This window comes from Caloenas nicobarica, chromosome 9 (assembly GCF_036013445.1).
Source record: "Caloenas nicobarica isolate bCalNic1 chromosome 9, bCalNic1.hap1, whole genome shotgun sequence".
NCBI lineage: Eukaryota > Metazoa > Chordata > Aves > Columbiformes > Columbidae > Caloenas > Caloenas nicobarica.
Genome location: NC_088253.1, coordinates 17038019 through 17062971, shown reverse-complemented (window position 1 = coordinate 17062971; position 24953 = coordinate 17038019). Strand labels below are relative to the sequence as shown.

Here is a 24953-nt window from a genome sequence, read left to right as displayed (position 1 = left end):
AGGAGGCTGTAACCTGCTGAGACTTGCTTAGAAACCCCGGGAAGCGCTGATGAACAGACCCTGCTTGGCCTGGGGGCAATAATCCCCAGCTCCGGCAGTGCCCGTGTGATTGCTGCCTGCTGCGGCACGAGTGGCTGGCGGCGCCACAGGGCAGTGCCATGGGGGTCTCTGCTTTTGTGGCTCTAACCTACTCCCTGCTCCCCTCCCAGGGCTGTAAGGGCCACTAAGATGATTAAGGGATTGGAGCAGCTGTCTTTAGGAAGAGGCTGAGAGAGCTGGGGCTGTTTAGCTTGGAAAAATGAAGGCTGGGGCGGTAAAGAAGACAGAGGTGGATGCTCCTCAGTGGTGCCCAATGCACCAAACTGAAACTGAAGTACAGGGGTTTGAGTTTAACTTCAGAAAAGCTTTTTCTCTGAGGATGGTCAAGCACTGACACAGGCTGGCCCATGAAGTTCTGGGATCTCCGTCCTTGGAGATACTCAAAACCCAACCAAATGTGGACCGAGCTCTAGCAGACCCTGCTTTGAGCAGCAAGGAATGGATGAGCATTTCCAAAGGTCTATTCCCACCTCAGCTATTCTGTGAATCTTTGATCCGTCATGGCTTGGTGACGAGACGTGCACCAAGAGGTGCCAAATCATTGAGATGGATTCGAAAAACCGGTTCAGCTCCATCCCCCGACTCTCTGGACCCCTGTTTGTGGTTGGACACCATGGTGTGTTCCCACCACAGGTACAGAAGACAGCAGAAAGTGGGGCTGTTCCTGGGGCAGCCCCGGTTTCGGTGGCTCACTGGGCTGGGCACCCTCATCTCAGCAACTCCTGCAAAGCTCTTGCAAAAGCCAAAGAAACACCTGCACAGTGACACCATCGTTCATTAAAGGTCTGTTTTTATTTCTGGTTTAAAATCAAAATTAGTTGTTCTCTGTAATTACATTATATATAGATTTATAGAGACATTATAGAAAAGAATTTTTTGCTTTTGTTTTTCTGCAAAAATCTGTAAATAAAAAATAAAATAAAACAACAACAACAACAAAAAAAAAAGGTGGCAGCTTCTGTCCGTCCATCTGTCTGTCTCTCTGATGCTCCTCCTGCCCCTGCCCTCCACAGCATTTCCCAACAGACCAGGAAAGGCTCTGGGCTGGGGCCACATCTCGCTACACTCCCTACAGCCACAGCCGGGGAGGGACAGGAGCACGTGGAGCTGGAAAGAAGAAACGCCAGCAGAATATATTAATATCTCATATTTCATTTTATTTAAGTCCTGGAGGCCTCCAGGTGGCAAAGGGCAGCAGTCCCCGCAGTCCCCACAGCCCAGGCAACTCCTGGAAAGAAACAGCGTGGTGGTTTCCAAAGTGCAGGTCCTTCCAGGACAGGGCACGTGCCCTTGAGCAAGAGGAAGGCAAGAGGAGGCAGAGAAATCCCAACATCTCCCTGCCACCATGGTCCCAGCAGCTGTAGTGGACAAGGCAGGCCAGGAAGGGTGGGCTCCCCATGTATTTTAAATAGCAATCAGAGGGTGGGATGTGCAGCGAGCCCCCCCTGCCCAGGGGTGTGTACGTGGCACCCCGCGGGGCCGGCGAAGCGGTGCTCCGTAAGGCAGTGTGCGGCCACGGCGAGCTGCCGGCGGGGGTAATACTGCGGTGCGGGAGCTGCCGGGTCCCGGCCAGCCCCAGGCCATGCAAGTCCGGGTGGCCCAGCGGTGCCTTTGCCCCCGAGGTATGGCAGGTGGGTTTGCGCGGTGTCTCAGAAAGCTGTACTGGCCATGCTGGCTGGTGCAAAGATCCTCGGGAGGCTGTCCAGGGCCTCCTCCAGCCGCCGGTGAGCTGATTTACCATCTTCCCCTGCAAGTACACACCACGGTCAGTGAACCAAGCTGCAGTTCTTTCCCCTGCTGATCCCCTGCCACCTTCCCCAGCCTTTCCAGGGAAAGGTGACTAACACCTGGCAGAGCTGAGCTGGCATTCTATGGCCACAGAGTGGAGACCTCTCTTGTCCTCCTTAGCACACCCTTGGGGAGGTCCCAGCTGGGATCTGGCTCAAAAAGCCCCCAGAGCTCCTAATTCAGATGTTGCAAATCCTGTTCTTCAGCTGCCTGCTGTGCCCATGCGGGGCAGGATCACCACATTTGGGGTACAAGAGTGCTGGCTTGTGGAGAGCCTAACTCAGGGCAAAGGGGACCAGGCTCGGGGCTTTGCTGGCTCCAGTGTCTCAAACAGCTGTGCACATCTGCATGTACTGGCACGGGAATCCCAAGGGCTTCCCCAGGACCCCCAGGCACACGCAGGGATGCACAAATCCACACTACAAGCTGGCTCTGAGATCTTCACCCGGCACCCCCGCACACAAATCTGCCCGCAGCGGCCATCCCCAGCAAGAGGTGGTGACATGGACAATCTGCCGGGACATGGGACACAAGGTGCCTACATGTGCCGGGGTGCCACGGGGATGGGCTCTATGAACAACCAAGACACACAGACTCCAAAATGTGACATGGCTGACAGGCTCTAAGACGGAGACATTCGTGAGCAAAGCAGCAGGAGCAGGGACAGGGTGACGAGGACGGCTCACGTGTCCCAACCTGTGCAGCAGCTGCCGCGATCTGGAGACCTAGAAACCCACTCAGATCGTTCTCTCTGTGCCATCTAGCAAATAACAAATAATAACCAGGCTCAGTGCTCTGTGCCCACAGGATGCTTGGCCCTTGCTGCCTGCTGCCAGCTTGCTCTTGCCCAGCAGAGCTTGGGGCACGGCAAGCCAGAGTGCACGGTGTAGGCAGGGACCAGCCCAGGACCCCCACTCCCACAGGAGATACCGCTCAGGATGCCGTGGGTGGGCAAGAAGCAGAGGGGAGCAGCGAGACACTCACCACACAGCATCAGGCTCTGCTTGGCTGCCTCACGCACAGGCTCCTTGTCGGTTTGGCACAGGTAAACCAGCTGCTCGATGCTCTCCTTGGCCTGCAGGAGAAGGGATGAGGGGGTGAGTGTGGCTGGCAGGGCTGGCAGCAGGGACACAGCCCAGAGGGGAAGGCAGCACAGGGCACTGCAGCCCTATGGTGCAGGAAAGTCCCTCATCCTGTCCCCTTCCAATCTCCTTTCCTGCCCTGTCCCTGCTGGGTTCTCTGGCATGTTTGGGGCCCCCCCAGCTCCTCTCTCCTGGGATAAGGCTGTGCAGCTGTGTCCAGACTTGCTGGCCACATGTGATTCCCCTTCCTCCAGAAGATGCAGCCCTGCCACCTCCTCCCCATGTCCCTCTCACCTTCAGGCATCCCAGCGCCGCACACCCTGCCACGCGCGTCTGCACCTCCTCATCCTCCAGCTGCTCCAGGTAGCATACGAGAGCCTGGGGGGACACGGGAGGGGTCAGCAGCCCCGGGGACTGCAGCACCACCCCACCTTGTCCTTGGCTTGCCCAGCACGTACCCGTTGGCGGAAGCGGGGGTTTTCTGCCAGGCTGCGGAGCTGGGCCGACACCGCGCTCACCACCTTGCTGTTGCCTTCCACAAGGAGCAGGCTCAGCGCCTTCAGTCCCTCCTTCTTCAGGCGGCCCTCGGGCACGCGCTTCAGGGCACGCAACACCACATCCTGGTCGTCTGAGTTGAGGTTCTGCGCCAGCAGCGCTGCAGGGAACCGCCAGCTGAGCCAAGGTGCAGGGAGCCCGGCGGCACTGCCCGCACGCCCCTGCCACCACAGGGAACCCATCCCTGGGCACCCCACACCAAGCAGGGGTGGCCCTACACAGGGTGCCAATGCACGGAGCTGCTGGGGCACCCACACCAAGATGCTGGGGACCTACAGCAAGGAGACAGGGTGCTCAGGAGGGCAGCATGGGAGTGGGCTGTGCACCGGATCACACCTACTGGCCCATCCCAGGGGTGGCTCAGCATCTGGGTGATGCCCCATGGCAGGTTGTGGTGGTACTGGTGGCACTCTAAGGTGATGCTCTGGCACCCCATGCCAGGGTCTCGTGAGGGCACCCACCTTCCTCTGCCAGCTCCATCATGTAGGTGTCGAGCACCAGGGCGCCAAGTGACTCAAAGTGGCTCCAGTACTGGAAGATGGTGACCTGCTCGCCCTGGGTGCTGCCAGGCCGCCGGGGCAGCCGCCGATTCAGCACGTCCTCCACCAGTTTCACACACACTGTGGGACAGGGCTGGGGTCAGGGTGCACAGCAGCTATGGCCACCCCTCTGTGGGGCCCCTGGCACCCACAGGCCCCCACCCATGGTCACCAAGCAGGGCTGGCAACTCTCCCCAAACACCTGGACATCTGCTCACCAGTATCAGCCAGGCCAGGGTGCCGCTCGCTGATGGGTGCTGCGTACTGGGTGCCGAGCACCTGCAGGAACCGCTCCACGGGGCAGGTGTAGATATTGGGCGCCTCCACGCAGCGGTCCCAAAGAGGCAGCACACCCTCCTTCCGTGTCGAGAACTGCACCACTGCGGGGACAGACACTGTCAAGCCTCCCACCGGCCATGGCAGCGGGCAGGTGCCGCCTGCCCTCTGGCTGGCACGGCCCCTCCCTGCCCAGCCACGGAAACAAGGCGGGGACCAGGCCCCGCACATCCCCTGGGGTGGCATGGACAGTCCTCTCCGCTGCATGTCCTTACCATCAGCAGCAGAGCTGGCTGCTCCTGCTCGCTCCTCCGTCAGCTGGCACACGATCTCCAGCACCTGAGCCTCCCGCAGCAGCCTGTCCAGGGCGTACATCTCCCGGCACCGCAGGGGACCGAAGGTGCCAAGCTTCTGCAAGGCACAGCCACACCAGAGACCTCAGGGACAGAGCTCAGCACCCACGCCACAGCCTCCATGCTGCAGCAAGACACCACAGCCTAGTCCAGGGCTTCCCTCCCCAGGACATCTCCTGCCACCATGCCCGGCCCTGTACTCACCAGCAGCAAGCGGTTGCAGTTGTTGAGGTGAAGCACCAGGGCCTTATCCAGGAACTCGTTGCCGGTGCTCAGGGGGTCGGTGCTGGCCTCAGAGCCGCTGCACAGGCCTGTGTCATCTGCCCCCGTCTCGCCAGCGCTAGGGGCCCTGCTGCTGCGCCGGGGTCTGCCAGCCCTCCTGCAAGTGAGGAAGAGATGAAGACAGAAGGTCAGCATGGGAAACCTGGACCTGACCCTTCCCCACCCACAGGGTCCAAGTTTCTGTAGGACCTACAGTATCACAGCATCAAGGCTGGGCAAAGGAGCAGGTCGTGTGGGCACAGGGCATGGGAGCTGCCTCGCAGCCCAGACCCATGCAGAGATGCAGGGTGGCACTGTGCCACCAGAAGGGCCAGATCCTGCTGCTTCTCGAGCTGGACCTGCCCTGAGCTGTGATGGGGCGGTCTAGATGTGCACAAGCACTCCGAGCTGGGCATCCACCATCCCAACTGCCCCAGGGCCACATCCTGCCCCTTGCCCCATCCCACCGGCCCTACTGTGCACCTCTCGTCTTGGAGAGGCTCCTCCTCGGAGCCCTCTGAGTCCTCCATGTCAGAGGTGTTGAGGAAGCTGAAGCTCTCCAGTGCATGCTCCACCGTCAGGCTGATGCTGGAGGCCCGGCTGAGGAAGACACCTTGCTTCTGCTGCAGAGGAAGGCATGGTGGGGTCGGATCCTGGCTCGCCAGCCAAGACAGCCCCACCACCCACGTCCTTGGGCACTGCCAGCAAGAATAGCCCTGTCCCCATCATCTCAGGAACTGCCATCAGGGATGGCCCTGTCCCTATTGTCCCCAGGCACTGCCATCAGGGATGTCCCTTTCCCCATTGTCCCCAGGCACTGCCATCAGGGATGTCCCTGTCCCCATTGTCCACAGGCACCACTATCAGTGATGGCCCTATCCCCATTGTCCCCAGGCACTGCTGAGAGCCCCTCACCAGCAGCATCTCCTCCAGGTGTTTGAGCTCCCGTTCCAGGGGCTGCAGCTCGGGGAACTGCCCCCGATAGTCTTCCAGTGCTGAGCCCAAGAGGCCAATGGCCTCCTCCAGACCCGAATCCACCACCTTCCCCCGCGGCACCTCGGGGATGCTGGCAGGCAGTGACGGGGCCAGGACAGGCCTCTCCTCCTCGGGGGCTTGTGCCAGCGCCGTGGGGACCCCGGTACTGCAGCTGCCCTGTGCTGGCTCCTGGGTCTGCACGGGCTCGGCCCCGCTGACCTCCGACTCACAGGTGGTGGCCCACGCCACGACGGCACGGGGCTTGGCCTCGGCACCTCTGTCCTGTGCTGCCCTGACAGCTGCCACTGAGGCACCGGGCAGGGGGTCCATGTCCTGCTCTTGCATCCCTGTGTCCTCTGGGCTGGGCTCCCAAGGGCTCTCCGCAGCCTTGGTCTCCATTGTGGCGTCCACGCTGGCCTCGCTGATGTGGCTCAGAGTCCGGGAGTAGGGCACGTGCCCGTTGGCCACTGCCTCCTTATGGCTGCCTGGCTCCTCCGGCTGGCTCCCAGTTGGAGGGACACTGGTGCCACCAGCCCCAGGCCCAGCCCCGGCCTCCTCCGGCTGGTGGGAGAAGGAGATCTCAATGGCGGGGGCAGATGCCTGCACCTCGGGCTGCACAATGGGCTTGTGTGTGGCATGGCGGGCGCTGCCAGACAGCTGAGGGCTGGAGGAGTCGTCCGAGGACTCGGAGGAGATGGACCATGCCGTGCCGTTCTCCAGCTCCTCCTGGCGTCGCAGCATGTTCTGGCGAGGGAGGAAAACAAGATGAACCTAATGAAATTCAGCAAAGGCAAGTGTAGGATCCTGCACCTAGAGAGGAACAACCCCATGCACCAGAAGAGGTTAGGGGTTGACCTGCTGGAAAGCAGGATTGCAGAGGAAGACCTGAGAGTCCTGGTGGACGACTGGTTGACCATGAGCCAGCAACGTGCCCTTGTGACTAAGAAAGCCACAGCCCCAGCACCAGCTCATGGGGAGCAGCGCCGGCCATTACACCAACGTCACAGCATTGGTTCACCACCACTGAACTAGTGCCACGCCAGCACTGTCACGCCAGCACCATCACTCCAGCACCACACCAATGCCACAGCACAGCACACCAATACCACCAGTGCGGGGACACAGACAAGCCTTCTACTCACTAGTACCTGGCTCTCACACGAGGGCGCGTGGATGAAGTGGGACCAGCCCATGCAGCCCAAGCTGCCCCAGCTTGGGGACTGTCTCCCCAGGGTCAGCCAGACCCCAGCCTGGCAGGATCAGGCCTCTGGGCATCAGCGAGGGCTAGTGAGTAGGAGACAAGGAGCGGCTACTGCTACTGCGGGATGGCCACAGCGCTGGGCTAAGCTACTGGCCGGCTCCAGCCCTCGCACTTACGCGGCCCTGCTGCGGCCATCTCCCAAGCTCGGCCGAGGAGACATCGCTGCAGGAGCAGCTCTGAGAAAGCTTCTCGAAGAGTGTCGACCGAAAGATGTCCAGCAAGGACCAACCATGTTTGTCGGCCGCCCGCCCCAGGCTCTTGGGCAGAGAGAAGAGGAACTGTGAGTGCGGGAGGAGCAGGCGCTGGTACCGGGAAGCCGTGGCCAGATGGCTGGAGTGGAGCTGCCTACCCCATCCCCAAGCTGTGCCACCCTCTGGGATGTGGCCTGGGCACGTCCCTGCATGGACCCCTCCATGGGCCACCTCGCCCGAAGAGCTCTGCCCAGCACCACACTTACATAGAAAGCCTGTTCTCGCAGGGACGGCGTGTCGGGCGGGCTCTGGTTGTAGGTGGAGAACCTCTTGTTCACCGTGGAGGCCTTGTTGACGCTGCTCGCTGCGGAGGGCTGGTCGTCCTTGTCGAAGGGGCTGTGGAGGAGCGCGGGGAGGTGAGGGGTGTATGCTCAACCCTGCTCTGCAGTGAGCAGGACACCAGGACCCCATCCAGTCCAGCTCTGGGTTCCCATAATGCAGCCCAGTTTGGGGATGGGAGAGAGCCCAGGGCAGGCCACCTCTTGCCACACTGTGTCAGGTGTCCCCAGCCCTGCCATGCGCTACCTGCAACACCTGCTGAGTTACTCACTTCCAGGTCACCTCCAGGCTGAGTTTGAGGGTGCCCAAGTCATTGATATCCACAGCCACTACCTGGGGCAGAGCCGCAAAGAGGTCCTTAGTCTCGCAGGACACGTTGCCCACCACAACATGGTTGGCCAGGCTCTTTAGCTCCGTCACCTGAAGAAGGAGAGAGAGGAGAGGATGAGATGAATCCGTGGGCTTCATCTGCTGTGTGCATCCCTGCTGTGTGCCAGGATGCCACTACCACCAGACGGCCTCTTCCCACCCCAGCGAGGGCGAGGTTTAGGTGAGGGCCTGGAGGAAAGCCTGGCTGGGATGCAGGGTGGCAGCTGGCCCACACCATCCCTGCCCCCTTCTGCACAGTACCTTGATGGAGAGGAACTCAGTGACGAGGGGCAAGAAAACCATTTCCTCGCTGTCCCACACCTGCTTGCTGTTCACCTCGATGCGTCCCCGCAGCTTCCACCGCTGCCGCCCATACTTCATGAAGATCTGAGGATGCAGAGATGTGGGGATGGGGGAACAGACAGCGCTGGGGTGGTGAGTGCTCCCTGCACGTCCCAGGGCATGGGCCCATCCCACCCACCACTGGTACCCACACCAATGCCCACCCGCCCTCCACCGGCACCCCAAGGATCACAGGGCAGGAGAAGAGCAGATCCCAACCCCTACAGTCCCACCAACCTCATACTGGTCACCAGCACAGAGCCGGGCAAAGCCTGCCAGTCCTGCAAGAGAAGGCAGAGGGGCGTCAGAAGATGGCAGGCAGGTAGAAAGGCAGCAGACCAGAGATGGAGCAGGACACATTACCTTTCATCCGGACGTGGAACTCACCCAGCTGGCTCTCCAGCTCATTCTCCAACAGGCACATGTTCTGGGGACAGACGGCACCCATCAGCAGCCACCCATGGGACCCAGTGCCCTGCCAGCCCACCCCAGCCAGCTGCCTCACCTCCGTGTACTCCTTGTAGCCCTTGCTGGCCTCAGCCAGGCTCTCACGTGCCTCCCGGCTACCTGGTGAGCCTGTGCTGTAAGCCTTGACCATGTTGTGGGCTCCATCGCGGAGCCGCCGCTGGATGCAATAAGCCTCGTAGAGCTCATCTATCTGCAAGGACAGGCCCGAGCTGCGGTGAGGGGCAGGGCAGGGGACAGCAGGACCATCCCAGCGCTGCACCCAGGGAGCCCCAAGGTGAACCCATGTGACAGTTCCACATCTCCTGATGAAATCCTTCAATAGGGCAATCGATGGCTCTTTAGCACCTTTTGTGCCCTATTGTGCCTGTCCCCACCTTGGTGCCAAGGTGTGGACAGTCCCCCCACCCCAGGGCACAGTGACTCCAGCCATATTCACCTCCATCAACTGGGGGGGCAGGAGGGGTGGGACCCTCAGTCAATAGGGTCCTCAGTCAAGGAGGTGTCCAGGCCCAGAGAAGCTGAGAAGCTTCTGGACCAGCTGGTAATGACCACAGTCAGATCCGACCAGGCCATGAAACACGGCCCCTGCTGAAGCCCCGCTTGGAGTGGTCATCTCAGAGCAGCAGGTCTGTGGCGAGAGGCCTCCCCTGAGATCAGAGATGCCATCTAAGGAGACTTCCTGGGGTTGAGAGCCCTCACTTTCCCCTTGGTGAGTGATTTTCTTCTGGATATATCCTTGAGTGAGCCCCTGCCCACCCCACACAAGCGATTATTTCCTTGTGGGGTACTCTTGAGTGAAAGAGGCCTCTTGTTTTTGTGAGTGCATGCATGCTGGGCTTTCCCATTATTCTTATGTGATTGTAGAGTAATTATATCCTCGACTGGTATCAGAACCTGTGTTTTAAATGTTGCCAGAATGCTGAATAATTTTGGATAAACCCCGTTTCTACTTATTTTCTTTGCTAAACGGTTCTGGCTAGAATAAAATCTGTTTGGAGCATGTTGCCTGCCTAAATTGACTTTTGGGGTGCTTCCGTGAAAGCCAGCTCCCCAGCTCTCACCTTGCTAGCATGAAACTCCAGGCGACGCAGGAAGCGCTCGATTGACTTCACTTGCTGGAAAAGCAGAGGAGATGGAGTGAACGGCAGCCCAACGCCTCTGGAGCAGAGCCGCCGGGTCGGGATGTGCCCTGCTGCGTGCCCGTGCTGTGGCTGGGACAGATCCCAGTCACCAGCACCCTGGGAGGTACAGGGTGGCAGCGGAGCAGAGGCTGCGCTTGCACCCACGTGCTGCAGCATCATCCAGCTTCCCCTGCTCTGGAGGGTCCCCCAAGAGACAGGCCAGGCTCTGGGGTGCTTTTCACTCAGCCTTAGAGCTAAGCCAGGCTCAGCACACCCCAACCACAGAGTTTGTTTGAAAGACGCAGGCTTCAAATCCCTGCCTGTCTCTGCTTCACCCCCTGCCCTGCCAGTCTGCACAGGCAGCATGTGTCCGGCGCCACAGCTGCTACAGCCCTGCCCTCCGCTCCTGGCAGGGCCAGAGATGGTGCCAGGAACCTCAAAACCCTGCCCAGACCCACCCTGCCCATAGAGCCCTGATCCCACCCTGCAGGCACTCTGCTGTGCCAGGGACAGAACAAGCAGAGAAGGGGCCAGCAGCAGCACATCCCAGGCACGAGGATGGGGGAGGCAAAGGGCATGGGGCACTGCTCCCGCTTACCTTATCCAGATCGTAGAGAAAGCCCTGGAGGAGAGAGGAGAGGGATAAGATGCAGCACAAAGCCAGCTCTGCCTACCCGGGGAGACCCAGCACATCGCACATCCACCACCCATAGCACATCGGCAGGGACAGGCAGCACCCAGCCAGGGCTGGAGAGTGCATGACAGTAGGACAGGAGCCCTGTGCAGCCCAACACCAGAGCCTGGGCTGGCCCCTGGGGCACAGATGGACCATGAACTGCCCCAGCCATGCCCACAACCCCCAAAACACTGGTCTCTGTGAGGTTCTTCCCAGCAGCACTCACCAGGCGCGAATTCCTCTTGGACTCCCGGATCTGAGTGCTGAGCTTCTCCAGTTCCAGCTGGTGCACCTCCAGGTAGGCTCTGGGGGCAACCACATCACGGGGGTCAGGCTGGGACACCGTGCCCAGGGCTCCTGCCACACACAGCCCGCAAACCAACCCAGCATATCTGTCCCTGCATCCCCACTCCAGCACCTGGGCAAGGGGGCCCACCTGTGCCCTGATGCAGGACCTCATGCAGCTCCAGGACACCGAGGCACCGTGCTCAGGAGACCTGGCACATCCCTGCCCGGTGAGACCAGATAGCTGCCAATCCCAACCCATGTTCAGCTGTCCTGTGTCCCTCAGGGGCTCCCTGTCCCCAACCACCCAGTCACAGGGAGCCCCAGCACTTACGTCAGGCCCTTCTTGAGAGCTTCATACACCTCGTCCAGGCGGTTGGGCTGAGGCACCTTGGGTGGTGGAGATTTGTGAGACATTGAGAACATCCTACTGACCCTGGAGCCAGTCTTGCGGGAGACAGTGGGGGTGAAGGGCGAGAGGTTCCTGGGGAGAGAAGCAGGTAAACCAGGGGTGGTCAGGGTCAGCACACAGCACCTGGGTTCTCCTGGGTGCCCCAGCCTGCTGGGCACCCTGTCTCAAGACAAGGAACTCTGGGATGGAGGCCAGGTCCACCCAGACCTGCCTGCCTGTCCCAGGACTCCCCAGCATCCTGGGTTGCCAGGCGCATGGAGATGCTCCCTGTGGTCTGGGCACTGTGGCAGGGTGACACATGCCACCATCGGCTTGTTGCCCTGTCACCGTGTGCTCCCAGGGACAGGCAAGGATCCCAGTGGGTGGCAGCATGGGAGCATCCTAGGGACAAGCAGCTCTGTCACCCCATCACACAGTGCAGCAACGTGGGGCAGGGACATCCTCACTGATGCCTATGCCTCTCCAGACGACACTAACCCTGCAGTATGGAGCTGCTGGCTGCCTGTTGCCTCCACCATCCCCACCGTCACCTCAGGGACCTCCCCCGGCTGACCTGAAGGGATGTCGACCCAGCACCCAAGACCTGAACACCACCCTTCCTGCCTTGTGCAAGGGAGTCACTCCTCAGCCCTGTGAGCAACGCCCCGCTCCAACCGGCTTGTTCCTTCCTCCTCCCAACACATCGTCACACCACTGGTGCCCAGGAGACACCCTGGGCTCCTTGGTTCCCAGCCGCGGGCCGGACCTCCCATCCTGTGCCACTCTTTGCAGGAGTGGCCAAAAGACTTCCCTGAATCATTGGTGCGGAAAAACTAATGTCTTGGCTTTGTCCCAGGCCACAGTGATGGGTAAGTGCTGACTTTCCACCATCATTCCCATCTTCCAGGGCCCCTGAAGGCATCTCCCATAAGCATATCCCCACCAGCTGCTTGGCCGCGGGCACCCAAGAGTCCTCCCTCTTTCCTGTCCCCAGGCAAGCCTCTCTGACACCCACAGATCATGACATGTTGGTGGCCTGGAGCGTGTCAATTGGCCCAGACGCTGGACAGGACTTGGGGACAGGAGCTGAGCAGGGCTGGAGGTTGGCTGCTGGGCACTGGGAGGGTCTAGCTGGGCTTGTGCCCACCCTGTGAAGGTGCCTACATCCTGGCAAAGCAGCTTGGCACTACTTTCTTCAGCCACTCGGCTGAAAAATGTCCCTTGCCTGGCACCGGTGGGTGCACTGGGAAGTAAGGAGCCTGGCTGAGCACTAGGAAAATGGGTTAAAAGCATCAAAATGCCATAGTCCTGCAGCCCAAACATGTCCCCAGGAACCACCTGCGAGAGCGTGGCCAGGATTGCGGGACAGTGTGGAGGAGGGTGGCAAGGATGAGCATCGCATGGGGTGGTTCTCACCGATGTGAGGCTCAGCAGAGAGGAGGAGGAAGGGTATGATGGGTTCGTAATATTACCAGCGGCTGGAGAGGATGAGTAGGGAATAGCTGCTCCTTGCAACGCAGCTGACAGGCAGCCGATAAAACCTTTCAGCCACAGGTTTGAAATGACCTGGAGGAAACCCTGATTTATGCCAGCACTCAAACCCTGAAGCTGCCGCAGGATGTCAAGGCGGTTGAGACACCAAGCTTCAAAGCCACCCCAGCTCCTTCACTGCACGCATTAAGCATGATGAGGTGGTCACCGGGAACCTCACAGGAGCAGGCTGAAGCACAAGGGTGAGCTACACCTGTCCCTTCTGTGCTAGGCTTCAGGCTAGGCATAAGGAAGAAATTTTTTATGAGGGTGGTGAAACACTGGCCCTGTTGCCCAGAGAGGTGGTGGATGCCCCATCCCTGAAGACATCCCAGGCCAGGCTGGACGGAGCTCTGAGCAACCTGATCCGGGTGAAGATGTCCCTGCTTATGGCAGGGGGTTGGACTAGATGAGCTTTGAAGGTCCCTTCCAACCCAAAACGTTCTATGATTCTATGATTCTGTGCTCTGGTGGCAGCAGCCATGGGACCCTCACCCTGCCCGGGACATGGCACAGCAGAGGGCTGGGGTGATGGACTCTGTCTCCCATCTGCCCTCGGTGCTCCCTGCAGTCCCCGTACAACATCCCCTGGGTACCACAAAGGTCCCTGTGGGAGATGCCAGGCAGCGGATTGGGAAGCAGCCTCAGCATGTGCAGCACGTCCTGCCACCACACTCAAGCCTGTCCCCATCTCTGTCCCCATCCCTCATGGCAGGCAGCACCAGCATCCATCTCTTACCTGAAGGGCCGGTCGGCTGTCGAGTTCACTCCGGCAAAGGACTGGCTCCTATTGATCTTGGTGACGAGGACTCGGCGCTGCGGCCGCACAGACAGTGACATCGTTGAGTGTGACCTGGAGGGTCTCCCTGCAGGGATCGAGAGAGCGGGGTCACCAGCAGCAGGGTGGGGAGACACACGCAGACAGGGCTGCCGCCAGGATGAGAACAGCATCCAGGGACCAAGGTGACCATGGCACCCGTGGGCTGGGGCAGATGCAGCACCCAGGGGACAGGACCCTTCCCTCCCTCTCAGCCCAGGCAGTGGGGACACAGCTCCTGTGCTGTCCCCAGCGATGGTGTCAGTGCTCTGGCCTGGGTGAAGCAGGGTTCCGGACACCGTGAGCACCCAGCAGGGACAGACAGATGGATACACCCCAACTTGGCTCCCTGGGAGCCACAGGAAAAGGCTGATGCCCGATGCCTTCCTGGACATGACCAGGGCAATCCCTCCGCTGTGCCCCAGCCCGGCCACCTTCTCTCGAACCCCATCTTGTCCCAGCACATGTCCCGCCATCCCCCATGCCACCCCGCTGGAGGGGCAGGAAGGGTGCGGGGCTGGAGGCGGCTGCCCAGCCCTTCGCTGTCTCCACACTCACTTCCGCTCGCTCCAGCAACCAGGAGGGAAATCCACGGACAACAAAGCGCTTTGGAAAGTCCCCGGCTTTGCCAGGAGCTCTGTGTCTGGGAAGGAAAGGCCGAGCCATTCCTTGCCGGACCCTGGAAAGTCCATGCAGGCAGCACGTGTCCAGCCCCACGGCTGCCGCAGCCCTGGCAGGGCCAGACATGGTGCCAGGCACCTCAAAACCACTGCCGGTACCTGCCTGTCCCCACCACGGCTGGTGCAGTCAATGCCAGCCAGGACGCGGCAGATTTCCGAGTCTCAGGACCCGGACCCAGTTGCCAACCCATGTCACAGGGAGTGTCACTGCAGCCCTGGCCGAGGGCTCAGCACAAAGCAAGAGCGGAGGAGTCCTCCCGTCCCTGCCAACACACCAAGGAGCCCCAGCCCATGGGGCAGCCACAGGAGCTGGGCAGAGGCTGCTGGATGCTCCACATCACGCTGGCCACCACTGCCACCACCTTGGTCCCCCTGTCCCAACCCAGCCCCAGAGCCAAGCTGTAGGACGGGGAGTTAGGAGCTGCTGGGGATGAGTCCACACAGTGCCCAGCAGTCACACACTGTGCCAAGGAAGGCCAGGCAGGGCCTTAGGGACACACAGCTTCCCCACCTGGCAGGTGCCCCATCCCTGGAGACATCCCAGGCCAGGCTGGACGGAGCTCTGAGAAACCTGATCTGGTTGAAGATGTCCCTGCTCATGGCAGGGGCATTGGACTAGATAAGCTTTGAAGGTCCCTTCCAACCCAAACTATTCTATGATTCTATGGGGCCAGAGCCATCTCCTCGCATCTTCAGGAGTTCACTCTGCGTTTCCTCCTGCCCCCAGCACAGCTGGCAGCGAGCCCCCAGCCCCAGAAGCACCAGGGACGGCACAGGGACACAGGCACTGCCGGGGGTCCTGTCACCATCCCCACTCCATCCCCCAGCACAACAGAGCCCAGAGCCCAGCTCAAACCGTCCCGCACGGCACACACCTGCTCGGCCGCTGGCGGCTGTGCTCTCCCCAGTGCTGTGCTCCCTGCCACTCTGCAGCCATGCTGCCACCGCCGCTGCCACCGCCGCTGCCTCCCCGGGCGCTCAGGGATGAGCTGGGGCTGTGAGGAGTCGGAGGCAGCCCCCGCCGATACCCTCCATCCCAGCAGAGCCGGGACACAGCAGGTCCATCTGGTCTCCCCTTGGTACTCGGGTCCCAGCCCAGAACCACGGAGCTGCTCTGCTGGTCCCACCACCTCTGTGTTATCTCCGTGCCAGTCCCTCCAGTTTCCAGGACAACACTGTCCCAATTAAGCTCATTAGGAGGAGCTGTAATCCCTGGTAGCCGGGCTGACCTGCAGGGCCTGGGCAGATTACCCTCTACAGGGCTCTTTAATCTGCTCCCCACTGAGTGGGTGAGGCCCATGGCACCAGTGCCTGTTGCCCCAGCTGGGTGTTACAGCGGCTCATCTATAGGGAAAGCGCCCCTACGATGGGGCTCTCCACGTGCGGGGCAGGTCACAGCTCCTACGGGGTGAGCACAGCCCTGCCAGCCAAGCCTTCTCCAGCTCATGTTGCTGTCTGGGGGCATGGCGGGGGCTCTAAGGAGGGACACCCAGGCAGGAGCCTGCCCTGGAGAAAAGGGTGCTGGAGGTGCTGCAGGGGAGAATGATGCTGGGGATGCTGCAGAGGAGGAGGATGCTGGGGGTGCTGCAGGGGACCAATGCCGCAGCACAACTCCCCAGGAGAGTTAGAGCAATCCCCAGGCACTCACCCAGAGCCCTGAGAGGCTCCAGCAGCCACCTGTACCACGCTGGGTCATGCTCCAAGGCACCTGGGGCTCCTGCACTGGCAGAGGGAGCAGTGCCATGAGCGGTGGCCGCTGACAGGACCACGTCCCTGCGCTCCAACCCAGCGACCCGGCTGACCCCCAAACCCCCCTGCGATACATCACACCACGAGGCCAAATCAGTGGCAGGGTGGGTGCAGACCCGAGTCGGCAGTGAAGGATGGCACAGCCCCAGTACTCACTGCCAACCAGCCCAGCACTGCCAGGTCCTGCCAGCACCAGCCTGTCTGCTGTGGCACCCTGCGTCCCCTGGGCTGGCACCCTGCAGCCCAGCTCCTGTGTCAAGACCCTAAACCGAGGAGGGGAGGGGAACATCATGTCCCCGCTCTGTGGGAGCCCCAAGGATGCTCAAGCCCGGCACATGGAGGCAGCCAGCCAGGTACCACAGGGCAGCACTGCCCGCACAAGGCAGGGCAGGCAGGGCGTGGGGGTCTCCGTTCCTGGCACGCTTGGCTCACGGGGGAGGAAAAAGCCCCAGCATGGTGCATTCCTGACATTACCGAGATAAGAGGTACCTGGTACCGCAGCGGCACGGCCAGCCCCGGTAGGGAGCAGCGCTCGGGGCACACTTGGATGGGGCAGCCGGCCACTGCATCTTGCCCAGGGCAGTGAGCCCCGTGCCAGGCTTACCGGCACCAGGCAGAGCACTGGCACACTCGTATACCTGCCACGGGCTGAACCCCAAGCACATCCCTCTCACTCCTGCGAAGGAGCCGCAGAGGTCTTCCCCCAAAGATCCTGCTCCAGAAGTCCATTCCCTGCCAGCCCCCTGCCCTTAATTAGGGCTTTGGTGCTAATGAAGCCACCACCCGACCAAGCTTTTCACCTTGCCGTGCCTGCGCCGCAGACCGCCTGCAGCTCTCCTGGCGTAGGAAACACAATCCTGGGAGTCTGTCCGTCTGTCCGTGTGTTCCTGGCCAGTGGTGCCCGCGGGCAGCGGCCAAGAGGGCAGAGCAGCCACGTGTGAGCCGCTGGGCAGGGGGCACGGCGGGGGGTGCTGGAGCCCACCCCGGGGCTCTCCAGCCCAGCCGCCAGCTCCTCTCTCAACGCCTGGTGCTCTGGAGATGATTGGGATCCCAAGAATGCTGGTCGGAGCAGCGGAGGGGGCAGTCCGACCGGCTGGGTTGGTCCCAGCTGGTTTCTGTTTCCGACACTCAGACACCAGCCTCAGGTCGCTCCAGCGGGTTTATCAACACTGCCACGGTTGGAGACACCCCAAAGTGGTTCCCCCCAAATCCCCAGCCCTGCAGCTCTGGGGCTGTTCTGACCACCATCCCCAGCAACGTCACTCACTGGAGGCCAGCAATGTGCAGGGTGCCCGACCCAGCACCCTCCAGCACCTCTGACCCCAGGGAGCAGCACCCACAGCCCCCCGAGGGGCTTCCCCGGGAGGCGCTGGCAGGACTGTGGCCCCCACACCAGTGGCACTGCAGCCACCTCCCCGGGCACAGCGGGGTACCAGTGTCCCCCAACAAGGGCACGGCATGGTGGCCACGGGCCAGTCCATCCTGCCCGCGGTGTCAGTGGCAAGCAGCGGGGTCCCACAACCCCACGCCAGCAGCACGACCCCCCCACCCCGGCACCCTTGGGCGAGTGTCCCTTGGGTGCATGGCAGGGACGTCCTCGAGAGCCTGTGAACTCAGCTCCCCCCAGCCCAGCCACTGCATCCTTGTTTGCACAGCTGCGTCCTCGCTGCCAGAACCCAGGGCTGTACCCCGGCCCCCCCCCGGCCCCTTCCGGCCCCGGGACGGCCCTTGGCCGGCTCCCAGCGTGGGCTGGAGCAGCTCTTCTCTCCCGCTGCCCCTCGTCCCTCCCCAGCACACAGGAGGAGCATGCGGGGTGGATGCCATGCCGCCTTCGTCACAGGGAGCCTGGGAGCCGCCTCTTCCCTGACCTCCACGCTCTGCCTCTCCTTCAGGCACGCAGGACCCCCTTGCCTGCCCACCACGCCAGGCGAGGAGAGGGGCTGGGGTTTTTTGGGAGTCGTATGAGTCAGTGAACAGCATCCTGGCTCCCCATGACTCATCCGGGAGAGAAACTCCCGGCCATGGGGTGGCAGCCCCCGCCGGAGCAGGGGATGGTGTTGGGGGGCTGGACAGGTGCTAGGTGCTCTCAGCCCTGCAGCAGTGGGGGCACAACCCCAGTGTCCGCCCTCGTGGCCGCAAGAGGCCGGCTGGCTCCTTGGGCCGAGCAGGAGGGCGGCAGGAAAGGGAAGGAGCTGCGAATGGGAAGAATTGGAGGAAATGCTTATTTACCCTGCGGAGTGTCCCCGAGGAAGGGCAGGGCAGGGCAGAGGCAGATACTCCTGGCTGGCTCCCCAGTGGGGGCTCGCAGCCTCCCACCCCACCACCCATCCCCTGGGCTCCCAGTTTGCAGCCAGAAGAGGATGCAAGCCTCGAATTGGGACCCAGAGAGGAATCCAATATTGGGGCTGGGGTGTTCCCCAGCACCTGGCTGAGCTCAAGCCCAACCTGTTTTCTAGGACAGCTCCTGAGAACCAGCCCAGGATCGCCATGGTCCCAGCGAAGGTGGGACCCCACCACCACCACCAAACACCCAGCCAGGATCCCCACGTTTTTGGAGGCCTGGGAATTGTAGATCACCTCCATGTCCCCCTAGATGGAACTGCAGCCCAGCCAGGGGCACGAGATCCTGCTCCTGAGTGGGCTGTGACCCCTCTTGGAGGTGCTGAGCAGAAGACAGGGCTCTGGCACGATCCTGCTGGGCTTGGCATAACCTTGTGAAGGGCCCACACACCACCTTAACCCCGCTCCTCATCTCCAGGATGCTCTGCAGGGTCCCAGTAGCTTCCCCAACAAATCCTGCCCAAGCAACTTGGTCCCCGTGCGCAAGAGCAGCCCCAGGACCCCCAGTTGTGCCCAGGTCCCCTAGGGTCACGGTGCCAGGGATGCTCAACGTGAAGCCAGGCTCTGTTTGTCCTCATTAGCATAGCTGCAGACAAGGGGGCACGAGGGGGAGAAAATCAATTTGCCAAGGAAAGCCACAGGACCGGGGTTGTATCACCTGGGAGTGGTGGGCAGCTGTGGACCCCTCCTGCCTTGAGACACTGAGCCTGGGTCTCAGTGTGGGCAATAGCAAGGCTGGGCATCTGGTGGGTCCCATCCTGCCAAAGACACCCCATCCCGACACCCTGTCACTGCACATCACGGTCACAAATGTGTCCCTTGCGGTTGGCAGGTACCCATGTCCCTGGTGCCCCTGGTTCCCCTCCCAGGGAAGACGCTCGCCCAGAAAAGCCTCTCGCAAGCCCGGCCACGCCACCCAGGAGCCTCGAATAACTGGGGGTCCCCAAATTAACAGCGTTTGCCAGGGAGCCCCGGTGCTGCCGGCGCTCAGTACCTTTTGGTTTGCTGTTCATGGTGGGCTGCAGCGGCACGTCCCCTTCGGGCTGGGGTCAGCGTCCCGGGCGGCATGGGCAGCTGCGGCTCTCTCATGCCGTCCGTTCATCCGTCCATCCATCTACCCGTGTGCGGGGGCCGGAGGGCTCCCCCCAGCCAGCAGTCTCCTCCCACGCTTCCCCTGCCCAAGGGCTGACATCACTGCCCAGCGCCGTGACTCAAGGGCTGGGGACAGGAGGACGGGAGGACAGAAGGACGCCCGTCCCCCTTGGAAGGAGGAGACCCCACCAGCAACGTCTGCCCCAGCAGCAGGGACAGCATGGTTTGGTTCCCATCCTTCCCTCCCTACTGCCCCCCTGGGGAAACTGAGGCACAGGGGCAGGGGAGGGAACCACACTGCAGGTCACCGTGGTGCAAACCTCCCCCCCAGCCCCTCTCTGGGCACCACAGTGTCCCCCGCCAGCCCTGCGAGCCATGCCAGCCTCATGCCAGCCAACCCCCTGAGACTGCTCCCCTCAGAGCCCCCATCCCTCTGGCACCCAGGGCAGGCCACGAGCCCAGGAGCAAACACCATCCTGCCGAACACACCACTGGCCCCAAGCTGCTGCCGGTCCCTGCTTCGGGGGGAGGGATGCTCTGTGCACAGCCCCTCACCCCTATTCCTGCCAGCTCCACTGCAGGCATGCACCAAGCCATGGGCAGCCGAGACTCACAACACTGCGAGGAGCCGTGCCGCCAGCCCCGCTGCTCACTTCTGTGCTGCTTTTTTTTATTTATTTTATATATATATATATATATATAAAACCACCATGGCTGTGCTGTGGGCTTCCCATGGCTGAAGAAGAGGTGGTGGCACAGGGAGTCCCATGGCATGCCCGTGAGCACCCTGCAACACCCAGCAGCTGTTGGGAAGAAGGTTTCCTTGCTCAGATGTTCCTAACTTGTGTCATCTGGGTCCCCACGGGGGTCCAGGTCCCATGGGACAGGGAAATAGGCGCGCCTGCTCTCCATGCCAACCCCGGTGGCACCTCCTGGCCCCACAACTCCCTGGCAGAAAGCACAGGGATGCCCTAAACAATCAAAGGACTCTGTGGCACAGACGTGACCTCCCCTCCAGCACTGTAGGTCCCTGCATGGGTCCTGGTCCTGGGGTACCCGGGCCTGGCACCACACCCCAGCTCCGACAGGGGAGGCTGGAGGAGCCAGCCCCATCCAGGCTGGGACTGGCTGCCATCACCACGTCACCGGGGCAGGAAAAGACACCTCCCTCCCAGGCTCCTTTCCTGTTTGCTGCTGCTTTTAGAGCGAGGTCAGGGCAGGTTCAGGAGGAAAAGCATTGGAGTAGAGACTTGGGGGGGTGTTCACAAATATGGGGGGCTCCCAGACACAGATAACCCCTTCTCTAGAGGGTGAGCCACTTGTAGGGCTGCTTCCCCAGCCCAGAGCTGGTCCCCTCCTTGCTAATTCCTGCACAGAATGAGGCAAGCACACCTCAGGGGAGAAGCACATGGGGCTCCCTTGTAGGGTGGCACAGCTCCCCCACCATGGGCACGCACACATGTGGCTCCAGAGCCAGTCACGGCCAAGCTCGGTGAGCTGGAGCTTGCGGAGATGCTACCAAAAGGCACTGTGTCCCAGGACACCTCCTCGTCCCGGTGTCCGGGTGAGTGCACAGCACCAGCCCCATTGGGAGAGCAGCTGGGGGAAGAGCTGGTGAGACTGGGCTGTCCCCAAGCAGCATCTGGGAAAAAAAACACTCCAGCACTGGCAAACAGAGGTGTCTTGTCTTCCACCTGCCTGCAACCTCCATGCCAGTGCCATGGGCATGGAGGGGAGCCAGAAGCCCAGCATGCCGCAAAGCATGGCACAGGGGGACCCACCTCCACGCCAGCCTTCAAGAACTTGCATGAAGATCATGTCTGCTACCTTGCCCAGTCAGGATGTGCCCCTTAGCTCTCCCCACCAACAGGCAGAGTCCTGACCCGGCAGCTGCCACGGGCAGGGGTCCACTGCCCGGCTTTTCACTGCTTGTGGCTTCTCCCCAGGGGAATGCATCACTCCCAGCACCGCCCCGGGAACGACCAGCCTTCTGCAAAGCCTCTGCCATGCTGGCAGCCCTGCAGAGCCAATGCCCAGCGCACGGCCAGGCAGCGTGCCTGCAGCCACGGCCCATGCCAGCTTGTTTGTTCTCATTAAAGGTTAATGAGAAAGCCACGCTAAAGCTGCTGGGAGCCCCAGCGCCACACAGAGTGAAGGGACGTCCAGGCTTCCCTGACAGAGGGGTGACTGCCAGGCTGTGCCACTTGCGGGGACTCTGCCTCTCCATAGCCCTGCCTCTCCATAGCCCTGCCTGCAGCCCCACCAAGGGCTGCGGGAGAGCTGATGTGCGGACAAGCTGCCTGGCACAGCACCATCCTGGGCATCACCCACGGGGAGATCACTGGGAGCAGGTAGGAGGGGGGTCAAACTTTCAAAAGGTGGTGGAGGATGCCGGAGGAGGCCACGGGCACGTGGTGTCAGACATCTCTGAGCACCTCGTGGCACCCTGCACGGCGCTCCGCAGGGCTTGCCAGCACAGGGACACCTTGCCAAGGGAGGGCAGAAGGGTATGAGCTGAGCCGACACCACCAGGGCCTGGGCGGTAATTGAGTTAAATGAATCTCTGTCCCTGGCCTGGCTGGGGACAGGGCGCAGGGAAGGAGACAACCCCACAGCCACCGGTCACCTCCACCAGGAAAGGGGACTCTCTGGGTGCACAAACAGCCAGGGCGGCTGCGTCCGCTCCTCCTACACAGCAGGGACATGGGCATAACATCCCAACCGCACTCTTGTTGGGGGTGTCCCTGTCATGCCATCCTCTCGCCAGGCCTGGGAAGTTGTCCGGAGCATCCCCACCCCAACCACAACAGCTGAACATGCAAACAAACCCCTCCATAGGCAGCTGTGCTCAGACACACATGTACAGCCATGGCCAGTCCATGTGCAGGCAGAAGAAAACTTCAGACACCCCAGGAGGACGTTGCCACTTCCCTGCCCTCCATGGGACACAGGACTGGCATCCCAGGGACCCTGTGTTCTGCCAGCACCTAGTCCTGGGGAGGTTCCCCAGCTGCTCCCTGCTGGCCCCGGCACCACCAGCTCCGAGGCTGTGCCCACCCAGCATCACCCAGTCCCCAGAGAAGCCACCCACCCCAGGAGCATGCTCTCCTGGTGCCACCAGCACCAAAGACCAAGGTGACGAAGAAGCTACTTCAGGCTGTTCCTAGACAAGCACTCCCTGGACACAGACACCCTTGCATGGCTGGGAACGTCACCGCGGCTGGAAACATGGCGCGAAAGGGCACAGGCCAGCCTCTGCAGGTGCAGAGCGAGCAGAGATGGGTGCCAGCACGTAAGCACCAGCCTGGTGAGGGGCCAAAGAGCTCCAGGTCATCAGGCAGAGCTAGGAGCGGGCAGGAGATGACAATTGTGGCAAGAAGTCCCAACACCATGGCTTGAAGGAGAACCACGGTGCGTGGCCAAGTGACTTGTGGCCAGGCCAGGCGCAGTTCCAGAGCGGCAGGTGGTCACCCCCACCACAGTGCAACAGCCGACCTCTCTGACTTTATCTTTTGCAGAAATCAACAAAGCCAGCTCCAAAAAACCCTGGCAGCCCAATGCTGCAGATGATATGCGGAGGTTTTTTTCTGCAGGGTTGATGACCCGAGGGCTGGAGAAGGACCAGCCCTTGTGCCAAGCCAGGCTCTACCCGCAGCCAGGCTGGCACCAATACCGCCAGAGGGGCCGGGCACCCCGCATCCAGACACCAGGGCCGCGGGAGTCTCGAGCCCTCCCTCTTCGCTTCCTCACATCGTCCCCATATAGCAGCAGAAATAGAAGTGATATAAATGGCAGGCCTATAAATAACCCCAAAGCACGAGGCGCGGAGCTCGTCCCAGCCTGGCAATGGCCTCAACCCACGCAAAGCTAGGGCTTGGTCTGCCTTCACCATCCCCTGGGGACCCCAAATGCCAGCTTTGTGCCCGCAACGAGTCTCCCAGGTCCTGTCCTTTAAGTCAGAGCCATGGTAGGAGCTCCAAGGCACCCACTGAGCCTCAGTCAGCAGTGCAGGCTGGAGCCCAGCATAGTGGCATCCCCGGGGGATGTCCACATGCCCATGCCCAGCTCCTCTCAGGGTAGCAGCAGCCATCGGACGATGCCAACCCCAGGCACCCCACAGCAACCCAGGCTGCAGATTCCTGGGCAAAGCTGGAGCACTGGTCAGGAGCCTCAGGCCAGGGTTGGGAAGATATGCCCCCATACTGTCCCCACTGCAGAACAAGTTATCTCCTGGTTGCACCCCAACACCCATCTCACCAGCTGCCCATCCCTGCCCTGCCCATCACTGCCTGCATTCCCACACTCAACTCCATCACGTCGTGTCCTCCACGGGGGCTCGGCCACCACCATGCCAGCTCCCACCACGGCTCCTCTCCACCCAGGGGGCCACAGCGATGCATCGGGGACCTCCACCAGCTGAGAGGAGGCAACACCACCGGCAGCAAGCCCTGCGCTGCCTGAATTTGTGCGGCGTCATAGCCTCACGTCCCAGCCCTGCCCAGGGGACACAGCAAGGGTGCTCCTCAGTCATCAGCCAGGAGATAGATCCTTGGCCAACATGGGATTTATAGGAAACCCAGGACTTCCCAGTTGCCTCAGTAGCCTCCTCTGGGAACCTGGCAAGGGTAAAACCCCGCTGAGGCTGTTCGCAAGCCTTGGGATGGCTGGAGGTGCGGCAGGGAAAGAGTTAATGGCGCGAGGCCTTCACGAACACTTCTTGGCAGGCTGCGGAGGGCTGGGAGATAGGAGGATCGGGCCAGCAACAAAGCGAGATCTGTCTCATTAATTCCTCCGAGCATTCCTCCCTCCGTCACCCAGGAGGAGGAGGAGGCAGCACCCAGCTGACATGGTGCACCCAGGTCCCTCGGGAGCGCGCCCCCGGGGTCCTGCTTGGGTGCAGGGGTGTGATGGGGCGGGGGGAGATGGGTGCAGCCTCTCCTCGGGGACCCATGGCCCCGGCAGCGGCTCGGGGAGGGCCCTGCATGGCCACGGGCAGCGTCCCCTTCCCTGCCGTACCCGTCCCGGGGGAGCGGCGCCGGGCACCGGCTCCTCCGCAGAGTCAAACGACCGGCGCCCTCCCCGAGCCGGGTGTGAAGCAGCGGCCGGAGCAGCCCAGCGACCCCGAACAGGCGCTGGAGGGGACCGGACGGCTCTGGGGTGGTGTCCGCCCCGCTATCCCGCAGTCGGGCGGTTCCTTCTCCGGGTGTCTCCGGCCCCGCTCCTGGCCCTGCCGCAGGGTGCGGAGCCGCGGGGAGCTGGGGCGGGGGAGCGGAGCCCCCTCGGCCGCGTCCCCGCTGTGACCGGGCACCCCCCGCGCCCCTTCGGCTGCCCGCCCGGGGGCTGGGCGGTGGGCGGCAGACGAGGTCGCTAGCAG

General features: G+C 61.8%; 1 protein-coding gene across 5 annotated transcripts in view; it reads right to left on the bottom strand.

Annotated features, from left to right (window-relative positions):
- Window positions 1–887: 887 nt before the first annotated feature.
- The window catches only part of RIPOR1 (RHO family interacting cell polarization regulator 1), a 32745-nt gene continuing 8679 nt past the window's right edge, over window positions 888–24953 (bottom strand). For 3 of the 5 annotated variants that reach the window (XM_065641031.1, XM_065641034.1, XM_065641028.1), the window contains 21 exons: window positions 13641–13767; window positions 11315–11464; window positions 10922–11000; window positions 10618–10641; window positions 9960–10013; window positions 8936–9088; window positions 8794–8857; window positions 8668–8711; window positions 8350–8475; window positions 7991–8139; window positions 7647–7776; window positions 5869–6672; window positions 5437–5576; window positions 4897–5071; window positions 4615–4750; window positions 4282–4443; window positions 3986–4144; window positions 3428–3624; window positions 3264–3347; window positions 2872–2962; window positions 888–1846 (listed from right to left, as the gene is read on the bottom strand). In XM_065641031.1, the coding sequence (XP_065497103.1) occupies window positions 1749–1846; window positions 2872–2962; window positions 3264–3347; window positions 3428–3624; window positions 3986–4144; window positions 4282–4443; window positions 4615–4750; window positions 4897–5071; window positions 5437–5576; window positions 5869–6672; window positions 7647–7776; window positions 7991–8139; window positions 8350–8475; window positions 8668–8711; window positions 8794–8857; window positions 8936–9088; window positions 9960–10013; window positions 10618–10641; window positions 10922–11000; window positions 11315–11464; window positions 13641–13741 (3120 nt within the window). In that variant the 5' untranslated portion in view covers window positions 13742–13767 and the 3' untranslated portion in view covers window positions 888–1748. Of the gene's footprint in view, window positions 1847–2583; window positions 2648–2871; window positions 2963–3263; window positions 3348–3427; window positions 3625–3985; window positions 4145–4281; window positions 4444–4614; window positions 4751–4896; window positions 5072–5436; window positions 5577–5868; window positions 6673–7646; window positions 7777–7990; window positions 8140–8349; window positions 8476–8667; window positions 8712–8793; window positions 8858–8935; window positions 9089–9959; window positions 10014–10617; window positions 10642–10921; window positions 11001–11314; window positions 11465–13640; window positions 13768–19481; window positions 19658–24953 lie in introns of those variants that run through there. The other 2 variants (XM_065641029.1, XM_065641030.1) reach the window with 2 other exon arrangements.